General features: G+C 40.3%; 2 protein-coding genes across 2 annotated transcripts; both read right to left on the bottom strand.

Annotated features, from left to right (window-relative positions):
• Nucleotides 1-1642: 1642 nt before the first annotated feature.
• On the bottom strand, nucleotides 1643-14591 carry ub2v1 (Ubiquitin-conjugating enzyme E2 variant 1; the record flags this gene model as incomplete). The annotated part of the gene is given in 4 exon segments (NM_001140875.1): nucleotides 1643-1742; nucleotides 5055-5180; nucleotides 5530-5678; nucleotides 14533-14591. Coding segments are annotated over 4 exon segments (433 nt in total), but the record flags the coding sequence as incomplete, so codon positions are not given.
• Nucleotides 14592-20433: 5842 nt separating this feature from the next.
• peds1b (plasmanylethanolamine desaturase 1b) lies at nucleotides 20434-24503 on the bottom strand. Its single transcript, NM_001140836.2, is given in 6 exon segments — nucleotides 20434-20958; nucleotides 21807-22019; nucleotides 22162-22306; nucleotides 22446-22537; nucleotides 22662-22781; nucleotides 24210-24503. Coding segments are annotated over 6 exon segments (828 nt in total). The 5' UTR covers nucleotides 24346-24503; the 3' UTR covers nucleotides 20434-20836.
• Nucleotides 24504-25052: the final 549 nt, after the last annotated feature.

The following is a 25052-nucleotide window of genomic DNA, read 5'->3' as shown; positions in this document are numbered from 1 at the left end:
CTTTGTCATTATGGGGTATTGTGTGTAGATTGAGAGGGGATAAAAACTATTCAATCCATTTTAGAATAAGGCTGTAATGTAACAAAATGTGGAAAAAGTCAAGGGGTCTGAATACTTTCTGAATGCAATGTAAGCCATTTTACAATATGCAGAAGGGAAATTATGTCCACAGAATTTTAAATGCTGAACTTAATCTAATAGGACTGCACCCTTGATGTATACCATTTCCTCCGATCCCACTTCAAGAGGAGCATAATTGTAATATTGTACTTTAAGCTCAAACTAGCCACCTTCATTACTGAGAGTAATAGTCAGAAAACTGGTCACACTGAGATTTACTGCATGTTAGGTAAGATCACTCAAAGGGAACAGACGTAAACACTATACATAAGATCATGTACAGACAAAGTGTAAAAGTACAATCACTGTAGTTTCATAACCCATACTAAACAGTGTATGAATGACCTTAAACCCAATGACTCTAGTAAGCTAAGACAAACATGGGAAATGGCTGCAGGGGGTTAGAGCCATAGGACTCTAGACACTATACACAAGTGTGAAGGCATGATGCAAGATTTATGGGGGAAGAAAACTGGTCAATTCTACTCTCCTATAACTATGGACCAAAAGAGGTGGCTAATTCAAGTTCTACTGTATGAACCCTATCAGAAGGCAAATTTTATTGTATTGAGTTTATACACCCAATTACACTTATGAACTAAAACATTACTGGGTATAAGAGGCGAAATATCAGTGGTTGCCTCTGTCATGGCAACGCAAGTGTTGACCAAAGTGACAGCATGAAGGCCTTACTACTTCAGGCATCTTGCCATAAGCTGCTGCAGTCACATGCATTTCCAGTGGATATGGTAAATAGATTGCTATACTATATACACAAACACGCACAAAGGCCAGAAAAACACTAAATATTTTCACATATTTGTTGGGTCAAGCTCTCTAAATCAATGGGGAGGTAAGGTAATTGACTGGTTGATCTTTATGTTTAGAACCTGATAAGAAAATTTCTCTCATTTATATATTGCACTGAACATCCACAAATACTCGCATAATTGATGGATTATAATTATAAACAAGTAAGGAAACTGACAGGCTGGGGTTCTTTCTCTATTACAAAAAGGCAGCACACAAAATGTACACTCAAGATTATTTATGTTATTGTACAATCTGCATTTATAACAAATAATAATAAAAAAGATTAAGATGTACAGTATTCGAATGATCAGGTCTGGTGTGGACCAATGACTCCGCCTGCCTAGTCTTTTTTAGGCCAACCAGAGCTCCAGTGATGGAAGAGGGGAGGGGCCAGGGCCTAGGAATGGCGCATACAGAAGTGATTGCATGTTCGTGTGTGTCTGCATACGCGTTCGCACACATGTATGTTCCTATGTCTATGTGTTTATGTACACGTGCATACATGTACGTCCCTATATCTGTGTGTGCGTGTGTGTGTGTGTGTGTATGTAAGCTTGAGTGTTGGCAGGCACCTGAATGAAAAAAGGAGGGAAGTGGTAGATGGGGTGAAAGGATGACTGAAAACGAAAGAGGGGGAAAAGGAGGAGAGTAGTAACATGGGTTCAGTTGGTGTAGATCTGGCCCTCTGGTGGCTGGGGGAGCTTCATGTTCTCCTTGCACATCATGAGTCGTCTGAGCTCCTGCAGGACCACACGGATGCTGTATGAGTTCTGCCACTTGGCCAGTGCAGACACTGCTCGTGTGTCAACCTGCAGGACAGGGAACGAGGAGAGAGAAACATTACGTCACACCTCAATCACACTCTCACAAAACATGAGTCACATCTCTGTATATTTTGGTTGGCTGAAGCACTGATTGGTTGTGGTCAAATGACACTATATAAAAAAAGCATTATCTAACATAACCTGCCAGAAAAAGTTTGTTTTTAATGGGGGTAAAATGCGGCTACAGTCCCTTTCGGAAAGTATTCAGACCCCTTGACTGTTTCCACAGTTACGTTACAGCCTTTATTCTAAAATTGATTAAATTGTTTTTTTCCCCCTCATCAATCTACACACAATACCCATAATGACAAAGCGAACACAGTTTGACATTTTTGCAAAAGTATACTAAATAAAAAACAAAACGACATTTACATAAGTATTCAGACCCTTTGCTATGAGACTCAAAGTTGAGCTTAAGTGCATCATGTTTCCATTGATCATCCTTGAGATGTTTCTACAACTTGATTGGAGTCCCCCTGTGGTAAATTCAATCGATTGGACATGATTTGGAAAGGCACACATCTGTCTATATAACGTCCCACTTGACAGTGCATGTCAGAGCAAAAACCAATTGTCCGTAGAGCTCCGAGACAGGATTGTGTCGAGGCACAGATCTGGGGAAGGGTACAAAAATAATTCTGCAGCATTGAAAGTACCAAAGAACACAGTGGCCTCCATCATTCTTAAATGGAAGTTTGGAAGCACCGGGAATGAGCAATCAGGGGACAAGGGCCTTGGATCAGGGAGGTGACCAAGAACCCGATGGTCACTCTGACAGAGCTCTAGAGTTCCTCTGTGGAGATGGGAGAACCTTCTAGAAGAACAGCCATCTCTGCAGCATTCCATCAATCAGGCCTTTATGGTAGAGTGGCCAGATGGAAGCCACTCCTCAGTAAAAGGCACATGACAGCTCGCTTGGAGTTTGCCAAAAGGCACTTAGACTCTCAGACCATGAGAAACATGATTCTCTGGTCTGATGAAACCAAGATTCAACTCTTTGGCCTGAATGCCAAGCATCACGCCTGGATGAAAACCTTCCCTAAGGTGAAGCATAGTGGTGGCAGTATCATGCTGTGGGGATGTTTTTCAGCGGCAGGGACTGGGAGACCAGTCAGGATTGAGGGGAATATGAACGGAGCAAAGTACAGAGATCTTTGATGAAAGCCCCAGTCTGCTCTGGAGCGGGTTAAAGTTCACCTTCCAACAGGACAACGACCCTAAGCACACAGCCAAGACAATGCAGGAGTGGCTTCGGGACAAGTCTCTAAATGTCCGGTAGCCAGAGCCCATACTTAGCCAAATCAGAGCCTGAACTTGATCGAACATCTCTGGAGAGACCTGAAAATAGCTGTGCAGCAACACTCCCCATCCAACCTGACAGAGCTTGAGAGCATCTGCAGAGAATGGGAGAAACTCACTAAATATAGATGTGCCAAGCTTGTAGCGTCATACACAATAAGACTCAATGCTTTCAAAGGTGCTTCAACAACGTACTGAGTAAAGAGTCTGAAAACTTAAGTAAATGTCATAGTTTCTTTGTTTTTGTTTATATATAAATTCATCAAAAAAAAGAAACTGCCCCTTTTCAGGACCCTGTCTTTCAAAGATAATTGGTAAAAATCCAAATAACTTCACAGATCTTCATTGTAAAGGGTTTACACACTGCTTCCCATGCTTGTTCAATGAACCATAAACAATTAATGAACATGCACCTGTAGAACGGTCATTAAGACACTAACAGCTTACAGACGGTAGGCAATTAAGGTCTCAGTTATGAAAACTTAGGACACTAGAGGCCATTCTACACCAAAAGAAAGACGCCCAGGGTCCCTTATCTGCGTGAACGTGCCTTAGGCATGCTGCAAGGAAGCATGAGGACTGCAGATGTGGCCAGGGCAATAAATTGCAATGTCTGTACTGTGAGACGCCTAAGAGAGCTCTACAGGGAGACAGCGCGGACAGCTGCTCATCCTCCCAGTGGCAGACCACGTGTTACAACACCTGCACAGGATCGGTACATCCAAACATCACACCTGTGGGACAGGTACAGGATGGCAACAACAACTGCCCGAGTTACAACAGGAACGCACAATCCCTCCATCAGTGGTCAGACTGTCCACAATAGGCTGAGAGAGGCTGGACTGAGGGCCTGCAGGCCTATTGTAAGGCAGGTCCTCACCAGACATCACTGGCAACAACGTCGCCTATGGGCACAAACCCACCGTCGCTGGACCAGACAGGACTGGCAAAAAGTGCTCTTCACTGACGAGTCACGGTTTTGTCTCACCAGGGGTGATGGTGGGATTTGCGTTTATCGTCGAAGGAATGAGCGTTACACCGAGGCCTGTACTCTGGAGCGGGATCAATTTGGAGGTGGAGGCTCCGTCATGTTCTGGGGCAGTGTGTCACAGCATCATCGAACTGAGCTTGTTGTCATTGCAGGCAATCTCAACATTGTGCGTTACAGGGAAGACATCCTCCTCCCTCACGTGGCACCCTTCCTGCAGGCTCATCCTGACATTCCCCCCCAGAAATGTCCGAGAACTTGCAGGTGCCTTGGTGGAAGAGCGGGGTAACATCTCACAGCAAGAACTGCCAATTCTAGTGCAGTCCATGAGGAGGAGATGCACTGTAGAGGTCAACCGATTAATCGGCATGGCCGATTAATTAGAACCGATTTCAAGTTTTCATAACAATAGGTAATAGGCATTTTTGGACACCGATTATGGCCGATTACACTGCGCTCCACGAGGAGACTGTGTGGCAGGCTGACCACCTGTTACGCAAGTGCAGCAAGGAGCCAAGGTAAGTTTCTAGCTAGCATTAAACTTATCTTATAAAAATCAAAATCTCTAAACATAATCACTAGTTAACTACACATGATTAATGATATTACTAGTTTAACTAGCTTAATTATGCTGGACCCTAGGAAAAATTAGGCAGATATAATTAAAAACATTCCATTTCACAACACATTAAGTGTGTGCCCTCAGGCCACTACTCTACTACCACATATCTACAACAAAACCCATGTGTGCAGTGGGTATGTTATGTGTACCAGTCATCCAACTGCATGTTAGCCCTGCACTGAAATTCATCTTATTATAGCAGCCAGGGGCAATTTAAATCAGTCATTCACTTCAATTAACATAATCAAATCTTCAAACATACATCAAAAAATATCTACAACACAAAGGAGACATTTTCCAACATCTTCCTTCACAAATTGAAACATTTTGCAGGTTTTACAGTATTTTATGAAACAGCAAAATAGGCCAGCCAAACAGGTTTACTTACCACGCCATTGGAGTTGTGCACACCATTCAAGTTGATCTTAGTCACAAATCTGACAAACGGTGGTGCCTCTGGATATCTGGGACCACATTCAACCTTCAGACTGTACATCCGATTTTCATAGATTGTCTGAAAAATGACATACAAAAGACATCAGTGAGAAAGGCAGACCAGACAAAGGTTCCTGATAGCAGGTTATACAGAACGTCTACATAGGAAACAGTGGCCTCATCCAGGAACAAACTCTAGTCCCTACCCCCTAGAAGCTTGTGAAAAACAAAGGATTGGATAGATTTAGCATTATAACTCCACCTTGCTCTTTGATAGGCTAGGTGGAATTTTTTCCATATTGCTTACATCTGTCCAATACTCTCAGATCGACGCAAGTGCCTAGTTTGGTCAGCACTAGGGGTTGTTTCTGGACAAGGCCAGGGAACCGAACTTGGTGAATGCCTGTGGATCAGAGTAGCCTACTCACCCTAGGAGGGCCAATGATCATCCCTCTCCATCTTGTTAAGGTCATGTCCTCATCATCTTCCAATCCCCAGCTCACCGTCCCATCCCCCACACCTTTCTGACCTTCTTCCAGCTCTTCAAGCAGCCGGAAGTTACGAGGAACCTTAACGCCTGTTAGTGTGAGAGACAAGCACAGAAAACAGAAATGATTGAAATACAAAACAAAAACAGTACACATCCCATTATGGTTCAATATACACTGAGAATACCAAACATTAGGTACACCTTCCTAACATTGAGTTGCACCCCGCCCCTTTTTTCTCAGAACAGCCTCAATTCTTTGGGGCATGGACTCTACAAACTGTCGAAAGCATTAAACAGGTATGTTGGCCCATGTTAACGCCAATGCTTCCCACAGTTGTGTCAAGTTGGCTGGATGTCCTTTGGGTGGTGGACCATTCTTCTTACAAACGGGAAACCCAGCAGCGTTGCAATTCTTGACACAAATCGGTGAGCCTGGCACCTACTACCATACCCATTCAAAAGCTCAGAAATATTTTGTCTTGCCATTCACCGTCAATGGCACACATACACAATCCATCTCTCAATTATCTCATGGCAAAAAAAAAAATAATGTTTTAAATCCTTCTTTAACCGGTCTCCTCCCCTTCATCAATAAAAGATCATAGCTTCCACCTGGATTCACCTGGTCAGTCTATGGTGTTCTTAATGTTTTTTATACTCAATGCATTTGTCAGTTACCCACCAAGGCAAGCTTTTCGATTCTTCTATAGTGCCCTTTGAACTGTTATTGCAGCACTTGCCAGGTTTTGTCTGATTTTTGTTAATTGCAAGCCATACAAGACGAGGGATAGGCTAACTTTGACTGCAAAACAGGTCGAGTGGGTCAGACCACCTCAAGCTGTACCAAAACAGTTCACCTGTGCCTAGTTGCCACTGACCAGCCATTGGTCATGTCATCTGTCAATCACACCTGTACCTGGTCCATTGACCAATAGTCTGGTAGTAGCCAATATGAGGCTGCTGTCCAGATTCTGCTTCCTACTAGTCAAGTCCCTTTAAGCAGCGACAGAGAACAGCTGTTGTTCATAAACATCTGAACTACTCAACAGCTGTCCATAAACCCGGAGATAGGCCTACAGAAGTTAGTTGGTGAGAATTTTGCATATAGTAGTGATGGGATGATTGATACCGGCACTCCAATGTAGTTTTCAAAGCACTATTGATCCGACAATGTACCGATGCTCGTTTTAAAGTAACATTATGATGTGATCAATGACGTCCTTAGCTTTGTTTGATCACATGGTTTTTCAAACCTTGTGTTGCAAACTGTGACATCCCACGCATTTCAAGCTGCTTTCAAACACCGACCACTACGGGACACCGTACTTACAATGTTAGGATTTTTTCATGTAGCATCACCTGAACAGTAGTTCAGCAGGTGGAGTCGGGGTCCAGAACACTCAGATGACAGATGGGGTTGAAACTAGAGGTCAACCGATTAATCGGAATGGCCGATTAATTAGGGACGATTTCAAGTTTTCATAACTACCGGTATTTTTGGCCACCGATTTGCCGATTTAAAAAAATATATATATATATATTTTTTTATATATAAATATTTTTAACTAAGCAAGTCAGTTAAGAACACATTCTTATTTACAATGACGGCCTAACGATTAACTGCCTTGTTCAGGTGGTTTCAATTAACTGCCTTGTTCAGGGGCAGAATGACAGATTTTTACCTTGTCAGCTTGGGGATTCAATCTTGCAACCTTACGGTTAACTAGTCCAACGCTCTAACCACCTGCTTTACATTGCACTCCATGAGGAGCCTGCCTGTTACGCGAATGCAGTAAGAAGCCAAGGTAAGTTGCTAGCTAGCATTAAACTTATCTTATAACAATCAATCAATCAATCATAATCACTAGTTAACTACACATGGTTGATGATATTACTAGTTTATCTAGCCTGTCCTGTGTTGCATATAATCGATGCGGTGCGCATTCGCGAAAAAGGACAGTCGTTGCTCTAACTTGTACCTAACCATGAACATCAATGCCTTTCTTAAAATCAATACACAAGAATATATTTTTAAACCTGCATATTTAGTTAATATTGCCTGCTAACATGAATTTCTTTTAACTATGGAAAATGTATCACCTCTGCAACAGAGTCAGGGTATATGCAGCAGTTTGGGCCGCCTGGCTCGTTGCGAACTGTGAAGACTATTTCTTCCTAACAAAGACAGCCAACTTCGCCAAACGGGGGATGATTTAACAAAAGCGCATTTGCGAAAAGAAAAAAAACAATCGTTGCACGACTGTACTTAGCCATAAACATCAATGCCTTTCTTAAAATCAATACACAGAAGTATATATTTTTAAACCTGCATATTTAGCTAAAAGAAATCCAGGTTAGCAGGCAATATTAACCAGGTGAAATTGTGTCACTTCTCTTCCGTTCATTGCACGCAGTCAGGGTATATGCAACAGTTTGGGCCGCCTGGCTCGTTGCGAACTAATTTGCTAGAATTTTACGTAATTATGACATAACATTGAAGGTTGTGTAATTTAACAGGAATATTTAGACTTATGGATGCCACCCGTTAGATAAAATACGGAATGGTTCCGTATTTCACTGAAAGAATAAACTTAATAGTTTCCAGATTCGACCATATTAATGACCTAAGGCTCGTGTTTCTGTGTGTTATGTTATAATTAAGTCTATGATTTGATAGAGCAGTCTGACTGAGCGATGGTAGGCACCAGCAGGCTCGTAAGCATTCATTCAAAACAGCACTTTCGTGAGTTTTGCCAGCAGCTCTTCGCAATGCATTGCACTGTTTATGACTTCAAGCCTGTCAACTCCCAAGATTAGGCTGGTGTAACCGATGTGAAATGGCTAGCTAGTTAGCGGGTTGCGTGCTAATAGCGTTTCAAAAATCACTCGCTCTGAGACTTGGAGTAGTTGTCCCCCTTGCTCTGCATGGGTAACGCTGCTTCGAGGGTGGCTGTTGTCGATGTGTTCCTGGTTCGAGCCCAGGTAGGAGCGAGGAGAGGGACGGAAGCTATACTGTTACACTGGCAATACTAAAGTGCCTATAAGACCATCCAATAGTCAAAGGTATATGAAATACAAATTGTATAGAGAGAAATAGTCCTATAATTCCTATAATAACTACAACATAAAACTTCTTACCTGGGAATATTGAAGACTCATGTTAAAAGGAACCACCAGCTTTCATATGCTCTCATGTTCTGAGCAAGGAACTAAACGTTAGCTTTCTTACATGGCACATAATTCCCTTTTACTTTCTTCTCCAACAATTTGTTTTTGCATTATTTAAACCAAATTGAACATGTTTCATTATTTATTTGAGGGTAAATTGATTTTATTCATGTATTATATTAAGTTAAAATAAGTGTTAATTCAGTATTGTTGTAATTGTCATTATTACTCGGTATCGGCTTTTTTTGGTCCTCCAATAATCGGTATCGGCGTTGAAAAATCATAATCGGTCGGCCTCTAGTTGAAACCCAGTGGAGGCATATTATTCTGTAAATCTTTTTATGTGACCACACTTTCTGCACATTTCTGTTTAAACAATTAGTTGAATTGAGTAAAGTATAAGCTTCTGTCTTAAGCAGGGGTTGGAACTGGTTCAGGGAACAGAACTGAAAACCAGAAAAGAACGACATCTTTTGAAGAACAAAATCCGAACGAAAGTGATCTATACTGTCCAGGAAAATAACAGTTAATTTAAAAGCATGGGAACCGGTTAAAAACTAGGACGCACAATATAAAAATAACCAAAAATAATAAAAATAAGAAATAAAAAAATAAAAATTTGGTGAGCATATCGGAATCAGACAATATTAGCTAAAAATGCCAACATCGGCCCGATGTCAAGTTCAACGCCGATGTCAAAAACCGATAAAGCTGACGTGCATACCTATATAACGTAGGTAGAAGACGTACCGACGCCACGAAAAATACAGCGCTACACGTTCATCACAGAACTCCTAACCTAGCTCACAATGTCTGCTGTGTGGATCTATTTTGAAGTTCCAAAGGAAGATAACAGAAGGGAGAAAGTGAAATCTTTCAATACCACAAACCTAATTACTCATTTGAAAGTGCATCACCCCCAGACGTTCAGTGACTACTTAGAACAAAAGCAGAAAAAAAAACTAGGCGCACACTTCCAACAACTAAACAAGTTCAAGTCAAGTAGTCATTTGAAAGAGTAAGAAAATTTCAGAGAGACAACTCAGGCGAAATCCATTAAAACGCCAAGATAATGGAATTCATTGCCCTTAACAATCAACCGTTCTCTGTTGTGGATGATGTTGGCTTTCGCCAACTGGTCGAGCACCTCGAGCCCTGGTACACACTACCAAGTAGGCACTATTTTCAGATGTTAACCTACCGGAGTTACACAGTATTGTTGAAACGCACATCCATGAGCTACTTGCTATAGGCGTCACTGCTATTAGCTTCCCGATTGACATTTGGACCAGCAATGTCAGCACCATGAGCATGCCGAGTCTGACAGCACAGTGGGGTTGACGAGGATTTCGTACTGAGGAACACTATATTTCATGATCAATGTGCTGCAATTTCAATGGCATTTGAGAACATGTTTGGAACATAAACACACCCCTAGCTCAATTCAAACAACTGACTCGAGAAATAATCTCATCAACTGCGTCTGCAGCAGACGTGATACCCTCTGTCATGGCATTGAAACGCCTGCTCAACAAAACTGTCGACACAGACTTAAAACTTGCAAAGGTACTCTACTAGAGGTTGTGAACAAGCGATTCGGTGGCATTCTCTCTGAGCCTCTTTAATGTGTCGCCACCATGCTCGATGCTAGGTACAAGGTCTGATACTTCGATGCAGACAAGAAAGTGTCCTTTAACAAATTACAAAAACACTGTGTTTCAATGTGTAACATATGCAACATTTTGTAGCCAATTTATTTTTTACTTTCCTAAAATTGTCCACCTCGCGGTTCAGCTGTCAGAGATTTGAGCACTAAATGCATCAGGGCATCGAATGTATAGGCTTAGGCATTTACTGTAGGACTTTAAATTATAAATATATAAAAGTTAGAGATGCTTCGGCCTGGCCCCATAGAGAGCGATATGCCAGCAGCATGCTATGACACCGACATGCATTTCTTATAAAGGCGTACAGAAGGAGGCTAATTCGTTAATTTTCTATCTGAATATTTTGGGTACAGATAAGCATTTTATTGTTCAATTCTAGGAGTAACTTTGGTAGGCCTAAAACATTCTTCGTCACCTCAAGTTCAAACATTGTAGTCAGTTGGAACGCTGCTGGCACTGCCTTGGGCTCCCGAGTGGCACAGCGTTCTAAGGCACTGCATCTCAGTGCTTGAGGCGTCACTACAGACACAAATCCAGGCTGTATCACAACCGTCCCTGATTGGGAGTCCCATAGGGGGGCACACAATTGGCCCAGCGTCGTCCAGGTTTGGCTGGTGTGTGAATGAAGGAAGATAACGATGTGCTCTGGGATGCACTGAGTGATAGCACAGTAATGCGCACTTAAGGTATGGGCTCTACCGACATTTAACTTCTTTCGGAACGGGGGGCAGTAATGAGTAGCTTGGATGAATAAAGTGCCCAGAGTAAACTGCCAGCTACTCAGGCCCAGAAGCTAAGATATGCATAGTATTAGTAGATTTGGATAGAAAACACTCTGAAGTTTCTAAAACTGTTTGAATGATGTCTGTGAGTATAACAGAACTTATATGGCAGGCAAAAACCTGAGAAAAATCCAACCAGGAAGTGGGAAATCTGAGGTTTTGTAGTTTTCAACTGATTGCCTATCCAATATACAGTGTAAATTTGGTCAGATTGCACTTCCTAAGGCTTCCACTAGATGTCAACAGTCTTTAGAATGTTGTTTAAGGCTTCTATTGTAAAAGGGGAGCGAATAAGAGCCGTTTGAACCAGTGGTCTGGCTGAAAGCCTTTAGTTTAGTCACGCGCGCACATGGCTCCGTTCCCTTTAATTTCTAAAGACAAAGGAATTGTCCGGTTGGAATATTATTGAAGATTTATGATAAAAACATCCTAAAGATTTGATTCTAAACATCATTTGACATGTTTCTACAAACTGTAATGGAACTTTTTTTACTTTTCGTCGGGACTTAGTACCCGCGCCTTGTGCATTTGGAATAGTGAACTAAACGCGAACAAAAAGGAGGTATTTGGACTTTATCGAACAAAACAAACATTTATTGTGGAACTGGGATTCCTGGGAGTGCATTCCGATGAAGATCATCAAAGGTAAGTGAATATTTATAACACTATTTCTGACTTTTGTTGACTCCACAACATGGTGGGTATCTGTATGGCTTGTTTTGGTGGCTGAGCGCTGTATTCAGATTATCGCATGGTGTGCTTTCACCGTAAAGCTGTTTTGAAATCTGACACAGCGGTTGCATTAAGGAGAAGTTTATCTATAATCCTATGCATAACACTTGTATCTTTCATCAAAGTTTATGAGTATTTCTGTAAATTGATGTGGCTCTCTGCAAAATCACCGGATGTTTTGTAGGCAAAACATTACTGAACATAACACGCCAATGTAAACTGAGATTCTTGGATATAAATAGGAACTTTATCGAACAAAACATACATGTATTGTGTAACATGAAGTCCTATGAGTGCCACCTGATGAAGATCAAAGGTTATAGATACATTTTATCACCATTTCTGCTTTTTGTGACTCCTCTCTTTGGCTGGAAAATGGCTGTATGTTTTTTTGTGACTAGGCGCTGACCTAACAATCGAATGGTATGCTTTTGCCGTAAAGCCTTTTTGAAATCAGACACCGTGGCTGGATTAACAAGAAGTTAATCTTTAAAATGGTGTATAATACTTGTATGTTTGAGGAATTTTAATTATGAGATTTCTGTTGTTTTGAATTTGGCACCCTGCAATTTTACTGGCTGTTGTCGAGGTGGGACTAGCGTCCCACATATCCCAGAGAGGATAAAGCGCACTTCCGGGTTTTCCGATCACGAGTAAATCTGATTACAAGTATCAAGTGTGAAAAAACAGACACGTTTACGAATGAGTATGACGAGATCGACACACCCCTTGTGATTCAGAAATAAGGGAGAGATTTTTAATTAGAAGAATGGATTATCCTTTTCAATGCTAATTAAAGATACTATAGTTTTCATGTTTCACATTGGATTTATTAACTACAAAAAGTTGAAGTGTTTTTATTGAATTCCAGTGCCACTCTGCAAAAAGTTACATGGGGAAATAATTTCAGTTTCAACTCCCGGTCTTAAGCATCCTAAATAATGCCCAAAATTACATTTTTGACAGCAAAAAAAATGGGGATTCACAGCTAAAAATTGGAAGAATGATAAAGGTGCGAACCTGCAATGGTAACTCAGTGTAGGCTATGAAGACTCGCAACTAACCGCTGCGCCATGGAGATTGGATGAATAGTGGAAAAAATGTATATATAAAACATTAAAAGCTGATTTTCATTACTGACCAGCAGCTGTCACTAATGTGCATTGTGTTAAAAGCTCAGAGTAATTAACATTTTCAGCACAATTTGGTGAAAGCCCCAAAGACTTCAGAAAGTGTCAGTTTCCCATCACTAGAATATACCACAGGGGAAACAGTACATCAATGGGAATGATTAGTGGGTTACTCGTGGCTCCTTGCTGAACTGTATCCACTAAGTTTAGTCATTGTTATATTATTGGGTGCAGAGATGAGCAATAACTCAGGGCAGATTTAGTGGGTAGACCCACTGACACCGAGGTTCTAGAAATGTTCTGCTAAATTCCTAGTCATAGCTATCTGGTAGTGTGGCATTTAACTTCCAGTTTACAAATTACAGCATTTCTGCTTATATTGTTTTTGGTAATAAACGGATTGTTAGTGTAGAATTAAGCTAATCAGATACGTGTAACATTTATAGAGACCACTCTGCATCAATTACCCCACTATCACTACCCAACCAAAGTTAGTACAATAAACCCCCGACTATTTGAGGTTCTTAATTGATTATTAACTAGGCGTATATATATATATAGCTAGCTAGCTAATTCAATTTGTAACGTTACTGGCCTGTAAAGCAATCCGCAGAAATGTGTGGGTAGACAATTCTGACTAACGTTAACTAGCTATTTCAGTTCATAGGCCAAAACGGGTCTGGCCTAAATTCTGATGAGTGAGCTAACGTTTGCTAGCTGATTGATGCCATCATAGTTAACAAGAAAGCCTATTGTCTATATACAATGTAATATAGCCATATTTCCAACATAACTTAAGATAGCTAGCTAACTACAAGTCAATGTGACTGACAAGTTAGCTAAAGTTACCTCGCGAAATCACTGACAAATCGTTTCGTTCAGGCTAACGTGTACTGGAACCGTTAATATAGTTAGCTAACTACCTCAAGACAACTCAGCCAGTTCGACCTACTCCTGCGACTAGCGAATAATGAACTAGCTTGTAGCTTTCTTACTAATGACGTTCTGGATGTGGAAGCTAATGTGAGCAGCTAGCTAGTTTGCGACACGAGCTAGAGTGGTTAGCAAACGTTAGGCTAAAAACAACGGCTGATGAATGACGCGGCAATTGATCAGTCGACACAGGTTGGCGAGTTATTTTGCCATGTTACATGAGTTAAATTTAGCGTTAAATGTATGGGTAACTAACGGAATTTGACATGTCCTGTTAGCTTCAATTCACTGTGGCAATGGAAATTACAAGACAAAAAACCTTGTCAGCTGGCAGATACCAGGTGTTAGCTTGCTAATTTCGTTAGCTATTAGCTATGTATAGCAATGTTTTGAAAAAAGAAGCAGTACTTGAGCATTTCTGTAAGACATATTGCAACATGGACCGCTTGTATACTTCATCAACAAACGTTTATTGACTGTTACATGGAATAAGTAATGTGGTAGTCGTTTATTTATGTGAATAATTTACCTGATCCGGCGGCGACCGCCATCTTGTCGCTTAGTAGCGGGAGCGCACACGTAACCATAGTTGGTTAAAGGGGAGCGGAGAGATGGGAACGCGCTTGCTCGAGATTTACCCACCCCCAATAGTAACGTAACGAAAGAGGCGTTTTTTATTTTATTTACAGACAATGGTAGTTCATTTGATAATGGCATATATTTCAAATAAATAATAAGATAATAGCAGAGAGGAAGAGGTGAAGCGAGAGAGAACTGTATTTTCCAGCAGGTAGCGTTTTTTCGTATTTTTTCGCTCACCAAGCAAGGAGTTTTTATATAGAGCCCCACAGTGGAGGTATCGTAATACTATAAAACCTAGAGGTCAAACAAGGAAATGGTTCCAATTGTTTTTCTACCATATTTTTTTCCCAAACACTTCAAATAAGGGCTGTGTTTCATGTAGGGGTATCCTGGTGTGACGTTTTGATAACCGGGTAAATCTCTTTCGGACAAGGTGACTTTTATCAATATATTCATCTCTATTTACTTGCAGATTTGAAAATGCTACTTAGCATCAAAGTAGACATCATGTAAGACTACAAATCCCTGCACGCCATCTCTAGCTGACGCCTTTGTTAACAGGTATTGTGTCAATTTACAATTTTTTTCCACAAAATGTATTAATTACTACATTTAGCTAACAGATAGTTAATCTAGAGATCCTTACCTTTGCCTCGATTTGGCAGTCTCGTCCAGATCATGGCATTTGTAGTTCTTTATGATAGCCACATTAACAGCTAATTGGCGTTACATTTTTTTTTGGGGGGGGGGGGGAATACAGGTGAATATATTGATAAAAGTGACCTTGTCCTAGAGAGATTCACACGGTTATCAAAACATCACGCAATTGTAAGCCTACTCAAAACACAGCCCTTATTTTAAGTGTTTCTAAAATCCTCTCTGGGAAAAATGATTGGAACCACTTCCTGTTTTGACTGCTAGGTTTTATAGGTATTATAACTCATACTGTGGTACTCTATGGAGGTCAATAGCTAGGTTTCCATCCAATTGGCAACAGGTTTTCATGCAAATATTCTAAAATATGCATAAAGAAAATGTGCATTTTCCCAACAGTGGTATGTTTTCCACCAAACCATTTTTTTTTTCGGATAAAAAGCAGTGCGTGATGATGTAGTGCACACAAAGTTTTCATGTACTGAATAAAAATTGAATGTTCAATGTTTTGTCACAAAAATGTTGCGTTACAAAGCAAACATGCCTACACTGGTCTTGGCACTTGTGCTCTACCCAACGTTTCACTGTATATATATATATTTCTATTGTGTTATTGACTGTACGTTTGTTTATCCCATGTGTAACTCTGTGTTGTTTGTGTCGCACTGCTTTGCTCTATCTTGGCCAGGTCGCAGTTCTAAATGAGAACTTGTTCAACTGGCCTACCTGGTTAAATAAAGGTGAAATACATTTTTTTTTAAACTGCTCGCAGATACAGTGCAGGTAGTCTCTGCTGGTAGTTTAGTCTACAACACATGAGATTATTATGCATAAGAGCGAGAATATTTTTATTTGTCAAACGGCAGTAAAGCATCGATCATCATGTCACCAGAATAAGACCCTCAACATTTTATTGGAAAGGAGCATCAAGCTCATACCGTGCACTTTCACAACTTATTTAATCTGTAGCCTAATAAACTGCATAGTTTCCCCGAGTCGTAGTGGGAGGTCTACACACCAAGTCATCACGACTCCAAGTTTACTTTGATATGGTTATACCAATATTTGCATATAAAGCAGTTTCCGCCATTTCTCGCATAATTAATTTTAGCGATTATAAAAACATCCCACGTCAAACAAATGTTGTCATTTATAAAATTGTACCAAAACTTGTTTCCATCACAGCTGTCCTGATTTTTTTTTTTTATACCATATGACTTTACTTGCATAAAAACTGAGGATGGAAACATGGTCAATGAGAGTAGAATTTGCTTAACAAAAAATTGAATGGCGTATTTGATCTAATAGGAGTTTTGTAACGCTTAGGTTGTTAAATGTACCGATATAAGAATGACACGACATCCCAGCAACTTTGGAGGAACAAAAAAATAAAATAAAATACTGGAATTGTGCCTGTTATCACACTCGTATCTGCCCTCTCATGGCCTAGAATGTTCCCACCTGATTTTACTGCCTTAAATAAATGTCTTCAAAAATGTTCATTATGGCGGCCAATTAAGTATCTGGTCAATATAATTAATAATCTGTGCTATAGTAATTGTTCTCATGGAAGGTCTTTGTTAGATATAATGGGAATAATGAACACAACCAAGTAATATATTGGTGTTTAGTTTCTTTATAAATATCACACACACAGTAAGTCTTCCACATGGAAGACAACAAAAAGGCATCAAGGCATGGGGTTTCTGATATCTAAAATTCCATCATCACAACCATACTTTACTAACATCCACAGGATTCATATCAGAGAAAAGATGACATGGATTTTGGATAATTTAAAACCTCTACAGGAGCGGTGGGTCCCCCGCGGGACGGTTGAGCTAATGTAGGCTCATGCGATTAGCATGAGGTTGTAACAAGAACATTTCCCAGGACATTGACATATCTGATATTGGCAGAAAGATTAAATTCTTGTTAATCTAACTGCACTGTCCAATTTGCAATAGCTATTACAGTGAAAGAATACCATGCTATTGTTCGAGGAGAGTGCACAATTATGAACTTGAAAATGTATTAATAAACCAATTAGGCACATTTGGGTAGTTTTGATACATTTTGAACAGATGTGCACTGGTTCATTGGATCAGTCTAAAACTTTGAATATACACTGCTGTCATCTAGTGACCAAAATCTAAATTGCACCTGGGCTGGAATAATACATTATGGCCTTTCTCTTGCATTTCAAAGATGGTACAAAAAAAACATGATTTTTTTCCTTTGTATTATCTTTTACCAGATCTGTGTTATTCTCCTACATTCATTTCCACAAACTTCAAAGTGTTTCCTTTCAAATGGTATCAAGAATATGCATATCCTTGCTTCAGGTCCTGAGCTACAGGCAGTTAGATTTGGGTATGTAATTTTAGGTGAAAATTGAAAGAAAAAAAAGGGGTAGATCCTTAAGGTTTTTTAAGAGCAGAATCAATTGAATAGTATAGTGCGGTTGCAAGTCATAAGTAGGCCAACAATATTGTACCGGTAAGCTAAGGCCATCCTTTGAGGTCCAAGGAGCACTACAAATCTCATGTCAGAAACACACCCCAACAATCAACAATAACCATTTATATAACATGATTGATCTTTCTTTTGAAAAATAAGTGCATTAGGCAACATCTCTATTCTTGTATCATTTAGACAAACCAAATGTTACACTGAAGAGCTTTAACTAAACCCATTCATTGAAAAAGTATTGTATTAAAGCAATTAGGTCATTAAAATAACTTAATCACACATTTACATCTAGGCAATAGTTTGTACTAAACACATGGCTTAATGCATCATATTACACCCTGTAACTTCAAATCTGCAATGGCAAAAGTATGACAGATGAAATCTTGCATATACTACATTATAAACTGACTAATTTTTTAATTATCCATCAATCAAGTAAAGTTTGGCATTGGTCAATAGCAACATGATCTGAAAGACAACTGATAAGAGGTTACAATTTCACCAATATGAAAAGCCATTTCAGTTTATCCATTCAAACTTCTTCCCCTCAACTGAATTATTTAATAAACTAGTGAAGCGGTAGTCATAATTATTGATTGAGCTGCTTATTTACTATTATCCTCTCCCTACTTCTATACAATACTTACTAGTATCCTTAGTAAAAAAAAAAAAGTATAAATGACATTGTAGTTAATATGTAAACTCACACCTGCTTTAATATTACCTAGCCTATACAAAGCAGAACAGCAATAAGCAATGGAATTGATGCATAGTATGTGTCACTATTTCTGGTTCCACAGGGATAATGGCAGCCATTTATTTTTAATAGGACCCATAAGACCATATCCATTAAATGCACCAAAACAACATGAGAATGTTATTTCATGATTGATCTATGAATGTTTCTGGCCAACAATATACTAATTTGAAGGATGATAAACAGTACCTGCCAACAAGATATTCATACATCAACCTGGTTGGGTTTGACTGAAATGATTCACTCCCAATAGAACCAGTGGTGGTGAAACAAAATGTCATCACTTTCCCAGCTTTTATAATATCCTACTTATAATAAAACAAACTCTGCAGGGATTTTTCTGCTGACCTACAATTGAGAAATGTATGAACTGAGTCAGAAGAATAAGGACCTTTGTTAGCTTTCAGTAAATTAATTTTGACTTCTGAATAAAACATCTGAGCTAGTTTAATTTGACACATTGTTTTTAAACTTCCTAACTATGAATGCAAAAGCCACATTACAGTAAGCCTAGCACTTAAAAGTAATTGTGACAATTTGGGTTGTTCAAATAAAGGCCCAACTAAAAAAAAAAACATTACTGAACAATAGCAAAACTTCCCCAAAACTCAAGTGCTCACTTACAGCAGGTTGATTTCATTCCACTATCAAGCAATTAATTAGTTACATGAAAACAGTAAGGAAAGCTGGTGATCCTACATATTGCCTGCATAAGCCAACCTGCATGCATGTATACAGTATGTAAGTCAGTGTGACACACACACACCTTTGAATAGGGAATTTGAGACCAGTGTACTTGTGTACAGCCTTTATTCTTCCCAAGCTGAACTATTTTCAAATATAAAATCAGGAAGTGATTTATATATGGGAGAATAACATGCACACTACCACACTGTCACTGGTTTTTGGTGCTGGAAATAAAAGCCCCAGAGTTCAATTCATTATGAAAGATAACTCCCACACACGATTACCTCAGTCATTAATTTTGTACGTCAACGGTTCGGTCTGTGACAATGACAATAAATATCACATGCAGAGAGAGGTAATAGTGTGCCTTTTATAATGAAAGAATGTCTATGTTAAGGGAATTTAAGAGCATGAATAGCATTTCCAGCCAACCAGGCATTTTTTTAGGTTAAGGTAGTGAAGACACAAGGTTCAGGTTCATCACCAGTCAGACTGCAAAGGTATCTGCTGCACAGTTCATTTACAAACATGATTACTAGAGCATACACACAAAGCACTTTCATTTCAGGTATTTTGCTAATTATGATGATTCATCACTTTTGATTACTCTTCTACTGCACTCAAAGTATTAGGCCATCACTGCAGCCTGCTTGGTATTGTTAGACAGCAGAAGTATTGGCAATATCACTGAAGGGTAATGTTGTGTTTTACCACTTCCATGCTTCTGGGATTTAAAAAGGGTGTGTGGTGTGTAAAAAAAGGATTGGCAAATTACTTGAGAATGACTGTATGGATACTTGCAAATTGAAGACAGAAAACCACTGGTTGAAAAGAACAGAAGCATTACATAATAGGTTCTGCAATAGAGAAGTGAAATGAAAGGCAAGAGATCCCTGCATCTGTGATTGTTAAGGCTGTTTGAGAAGTCTGGACGAACATAGCAGTTACGTCAATTGGATGTAGACAAAATATAAGCCAGCACTGCACTATAATGTTAAGCAAAATATCTTAGGTAGGCGAATTAGTGTTAACCGGCATCAACTATGAATAGCAAATTAAGGTAATAGGCAGTCCTTGACAGGTGAAGGACACAAAATACTGTGTCCATGCTACCCAGTGAGATGACCAGATTAAAAAAAAGAATCATTAAACAGTGACAAATAAACACTAAGTGCTGCAAAAAAGCAAACTGTTTCCTTCAAGTATTTCTGGTTGGGATATTTTGAGTTGGGATATTTTGAGTTTTCGGTGAAAGGTATTTTTTTTTTTTAGCATTTTCAGTCTTTGTAAAGTGGATGAAAAAAATATTTGACTGCCCCTTTTGAGGACAATGGCTTTAGTGTTACACCTCAAGAAAGGTTGAGTCAAGTTAGACATACACGATCAGAAATAAAGAGCTAGATGAGGAGTTGAGAAAGTATTGCAATGTATTAGTGCTTTCAAAATGTTATTATTTCAAAAAGCACTTCCCACTCAGATTTCCACAGTAGGTTAAGAAAACACCCCTGGGCCCTTGACAAAACACTCCACGGTTAGAACCAGACAAAATGTGCAAGGTTTAAAGCTATATGGCATCTCTGAAACCAGATCCTTATGTTGGTGTCTCCTATCGGTTCCAGCTGGAGTTAGGCGAGAAAGAGACTGAAGACTCCTGAGGTAGCGATGCAGCCAGTCTGCATGGTTACTTGGTTTTGTGGGCCCATTTCAGATCGTCAGACCTGGGCTTCTCCCCAGTCACACTCTGGATCAGATCCTCAAGCCTAGACCAGAACCCCAGCTTCTCCAGGGGATAGTTCAGCCAGCCTGGGGAGATAAGACCATTATGACTGCGTTTAGACAGGCAGCACAATTCCTTTTTGACCAACTATTTCATTTTTTTGTTATTTTTTTCAGAGGGGGTTACAGATACAGTTATAACATCAAAAGTCATATCAATTCAGTTATCATATTTTCTTGTACCTGTTGGCTGCCACTCAAAAAAACAAAAAAAACAGGAATGCATACAAAGATAAAGAACAGTATCAATAGTTTTGTAATATTTTGTATCCAAGGAAAAGAAACAAAGCACCCCCCCAAGCCATTCCCCAACCACGCGCCCCCTCCATCCCGAGTCTCCACTTACATTCCCCCAATTGCATGATGATTTCTTCAGTTTTATCTGTGAGCAAGAATCAATAAACTCAAACTCAAAAAAAAGAGCTACCTGGTAATATAAATGCTTCTTTCAGATCTTTGAATGTCCTCAAACCATTACTTTCCATGATATCGCCAAGGGCACGGATAACACATTTGGACGACTGGGGCAATGTGTAAGGCTGTCCTCCAGATCGCAAGGCATTATTGTTAAATATTGGATTCTGGGTGTGCCATTTCATTTCCCAGTTGCATAGACAGGCAGCCCAATTCTGATATTTGTTCCACTAATTGGTATTTTCCCCAATCAGATCAGCTCTGAAAAAGATCTGATGTCAAAAGTGATTTGTCAAAAGACCCAATTAGTGGGAAAAAAAAGATCAAAATTGAGCTGTGTAAATGCAGCCAAAGGGGAAAAGGTAGTTGGCTGCCGATTTAGTTTAATGATATTTTCCCCTTACTCGTATCCTGAAAGACATATTCTGATACACACAAAGACCATTCCCACTAGCACTGACCTGTGGTGATGCAGAAGTATGTCTCGTGGGGGGAAACGTGATGGATGCGATGGTGCTTGCGGGGCAGGATGATGTGGCAGTTCTGTAGAAAGACCACCCAGCCTGGCAGCCCGAAGTATGTGTGCGACCACTTATGAATCTGGTTGGTTAGGGTAACGAAAATGGCCAGTGCCATCACATAGCAGTGCCAGGGGTAGTTGTGATAGTGCTCCGCTATATGTGGGTCGAGAGAGAGAAACAGAGAGAGCGGGAAAGCGAAAGAAGACGATTTTAGGGCTCTAGAAAATGACGTTTTCAGATGCCAGAGCTTTGGCTCAGTTGAATGATAATTGTGCCATGTTTGGCAGTAGCTCACCAGGCGAGAGGGTAAGGAAGTTGAAAGCCATGTGTGCTAATGGGATCAGGGTCAGCATGCAGTTGTCACCATTTGTCTCAATGAAGTCATGGCGGGTGATAGCTGTAGGGTCAATGTGATGCTCCCTGAATGGTCGGATAAAGGCCTGGGGCAAGATATCAGAAAGTGAGTTCAAAATAACAGGAGAAACAGTAAATCAGAAAGTCAAGACAACAATTAGATAATTAGACAACACACATTCTGGGGACAATATCTTCAAATCCAGTCACGTTAGCAAATGCTACCTTTCCAACGATGGGTAGCTCCACAGATCCCCAGGTGTCAGCCCCCCAGTGGACTAGACCAGAGGCAAAGTCTGCAGTCAATATTCCTGCCACTGAGAGAGAGAGAGAGCGGGAAGAGATGGAGGGGACATGTAAGCAAACAATCGTGTCAATCAATGAGAAACATAACATGGGATGTAAGCCTATTCTATTGACTGGTGCGTCAGCGCTGCTTACCAATGCCCAAAAGGATGTACCACATATGACCCAGGTGGAAGTTAACAAGGAGGTGACAAAAATTGAAGGCCATGAGAGAGAAGCAGAGGACAACACTTATCCATTCCTGACATCTTTTTCCTGTGGAGACAAACAGACAAATTAACATCCCATGATTAAAGAACTGTAAAACTATAGAAAAAGGCACAGGGGTGGATCTTCAACATAGTTAGACAATATTATGCCCAATGATATAACCTCTCAATGAAAGAAAAGATAGATACACTTGAATGCTCCTGCAATTTTTTTGTGCAACTTCGCCCCAACCCGGGCTCGAACCAGGGACCCTTGCACACATCAACAACTGACACCCACGAAGCATCGTTACCCATCGCGCCACAAAAACCGCGGCCCTTGCAACACAAGGGGAACAACCACTTCATTCTCAGAGCGAGTGACGTCACTGATTGAAACGCTATTAGCGCGCACCACCGCTAACTAACTAGCCATTTCACATCGGTTACACAACGTTTCGACCCAATGGTCTTCAACGGTTAGCGAGTAGCTCTTTCTTTCATGACATAACTTTTTGTACCCTGTACCTGCGAGTTACTGGATGTGCATTCACTTAACTGATTACCTTAGAAGGCTTTCTTACGCTACATGCTTTGCTGTTGTAGCTACTCATTTCATTGAGAATCAACTGGGACAGAAATACTGATCCAATTCTTACAGCTCAAAGACAGTTTAAGGCCAAGCAGCCTTATAGCTCAACACCCCAGGCAATACCCTGCAAAGTCAGTTAGCCTCCTTACACCAGAGCAATGCTGTACCAGTAAAGAGCTCTGTTCCAGGGCGTTTACATGCATCTCAGCCTCAACAGAGGAGTTGCACATAAACACCATGGACCAGAGCTAATGAGGAGCCTGACCAGTGTGACCAGTTGTAGTGCTATTAGGGCTGACACAGGAGCATTCTGGACACAGTAGCACCTATGCATTCAGTGTCTTTCAATGGGAGTCAAGCAGAAAAGAAAAAATACTTTCAAAAGCATCAAGTACAAAAGGTAACATGCAAATAGGTTGTGTTTAGAGTTCAACTGACTCAAAGAAGGAAATGCTCAATTGGTACAGTAATCTGTCCTCATACATTAGGCTAGCTTACATGAATCTTCTTTTAAATACTTTGTGTAGTTAGATAAATTAACGGTGCACACTTCAGTTTATTATGACGGAGCTTTGGTCCATTCCTGACATCATACACTTGGCAATTAGGGCAAATTGTTTTGAAAGGTCAAGCAAGCCTCTCCCAGTGTGCGTGTGGAGCTTTCTGTGTATGGCTTTTACAGTATAGTTACAGTTGTAATGTCATTTCCGTATTCCGGAATTGTACCTGAACTAAAAATACTAATATTAAAAAGCCAAACTTCTTTCCCGTGATCCTAATTAGTAAAATCCTGAAGCTTAATTGGCTGATCGATATATAAGCGTAAGTATTGTATAAATGTAACGTTAGTAGGCTACGACATTCCTAAGTGGCGTTGACAAAAGAGATAGCTTGTTGCCTCACCTGGAGAATACAAATTCGCAAGTTCCAGAGCACCTGCGTGTTGGGGACCCCACCGCGCTGTACCTCGACCGGGTCCATTTAGCTCTGTGCTCTGTAACTCTTGTCCACACCCGTTTTCGTTTACCATTCTCGCCATGTTCCACTCCTGGTTCAACCGCTTTCCACAGCCAGGAAACCAACAGATGTAGGGAGGAACTACATAACAAGATACACGCCTTTACGAATGATCGAGCGCGCTCGTTTTACAAGCCGCCTGCGTCTGGCAAAGGTGTACGACTCGGTGCTCATGAATCTGAGATCTATCTCGGCCCGCTCTGGTAAGAATCGGGCTATCCTGGGGTGAAAATCATGCAGGACTATTTTTTTGCCGTAAAACTGCATTGCCTTTCTAACCCTATCACATTGAGCTTGCTACCTAAAACAGCCAATTACGGAGTCGTACTTAGTTCCATAATCAGGCGAATAACCAATTAGGTAGTGAGGAGAACGAACGCATTGCCTGACCCCACCCTTGAGTGGCCAATCAGAGCATGTGAGTTTGGCTGTTAAAGCGGCAACCAGCAGTTGCAACAATAACAAATAAATACCCGCCCTTGTTTCTGTAAAAATCTGAGGGAGGGGGCAGGAGAAATATAATCGTTCTCAAATTCATAGACAGAGCTATGGATGCTTGGACTGACCATCCATGATATCAAAAGTATAGTTTTAACCATGTTTTAAGGCTGAATAGCATTTGTTTACATTTACTTTATTTATAAACATTGGAGTAAAACAAGCTTACAGTTTGGGTTATGATGGGGTACGACAGTTGAACTAAACTCACCAGGCATTTATAAGTTATAG

Source organism: Salmo salar, chromosome 13, assembly GCF_965601325.2.
Source record: "Salmo salar chromosome 13, fSalSal1, whole genome shotgun sequence".
Classification (NCBI taxonomy): Eukaryota; Metazoa; Chordata; class Actinopteri; order Salmoniformes; family Salmonidae; genus Salmo; species Salmo salar.
The sequence above is the reverse complement of the archived record's forward strand: the minus strand, read 5'-3'. Positions and strand labels throughout refer to the sequence as shown.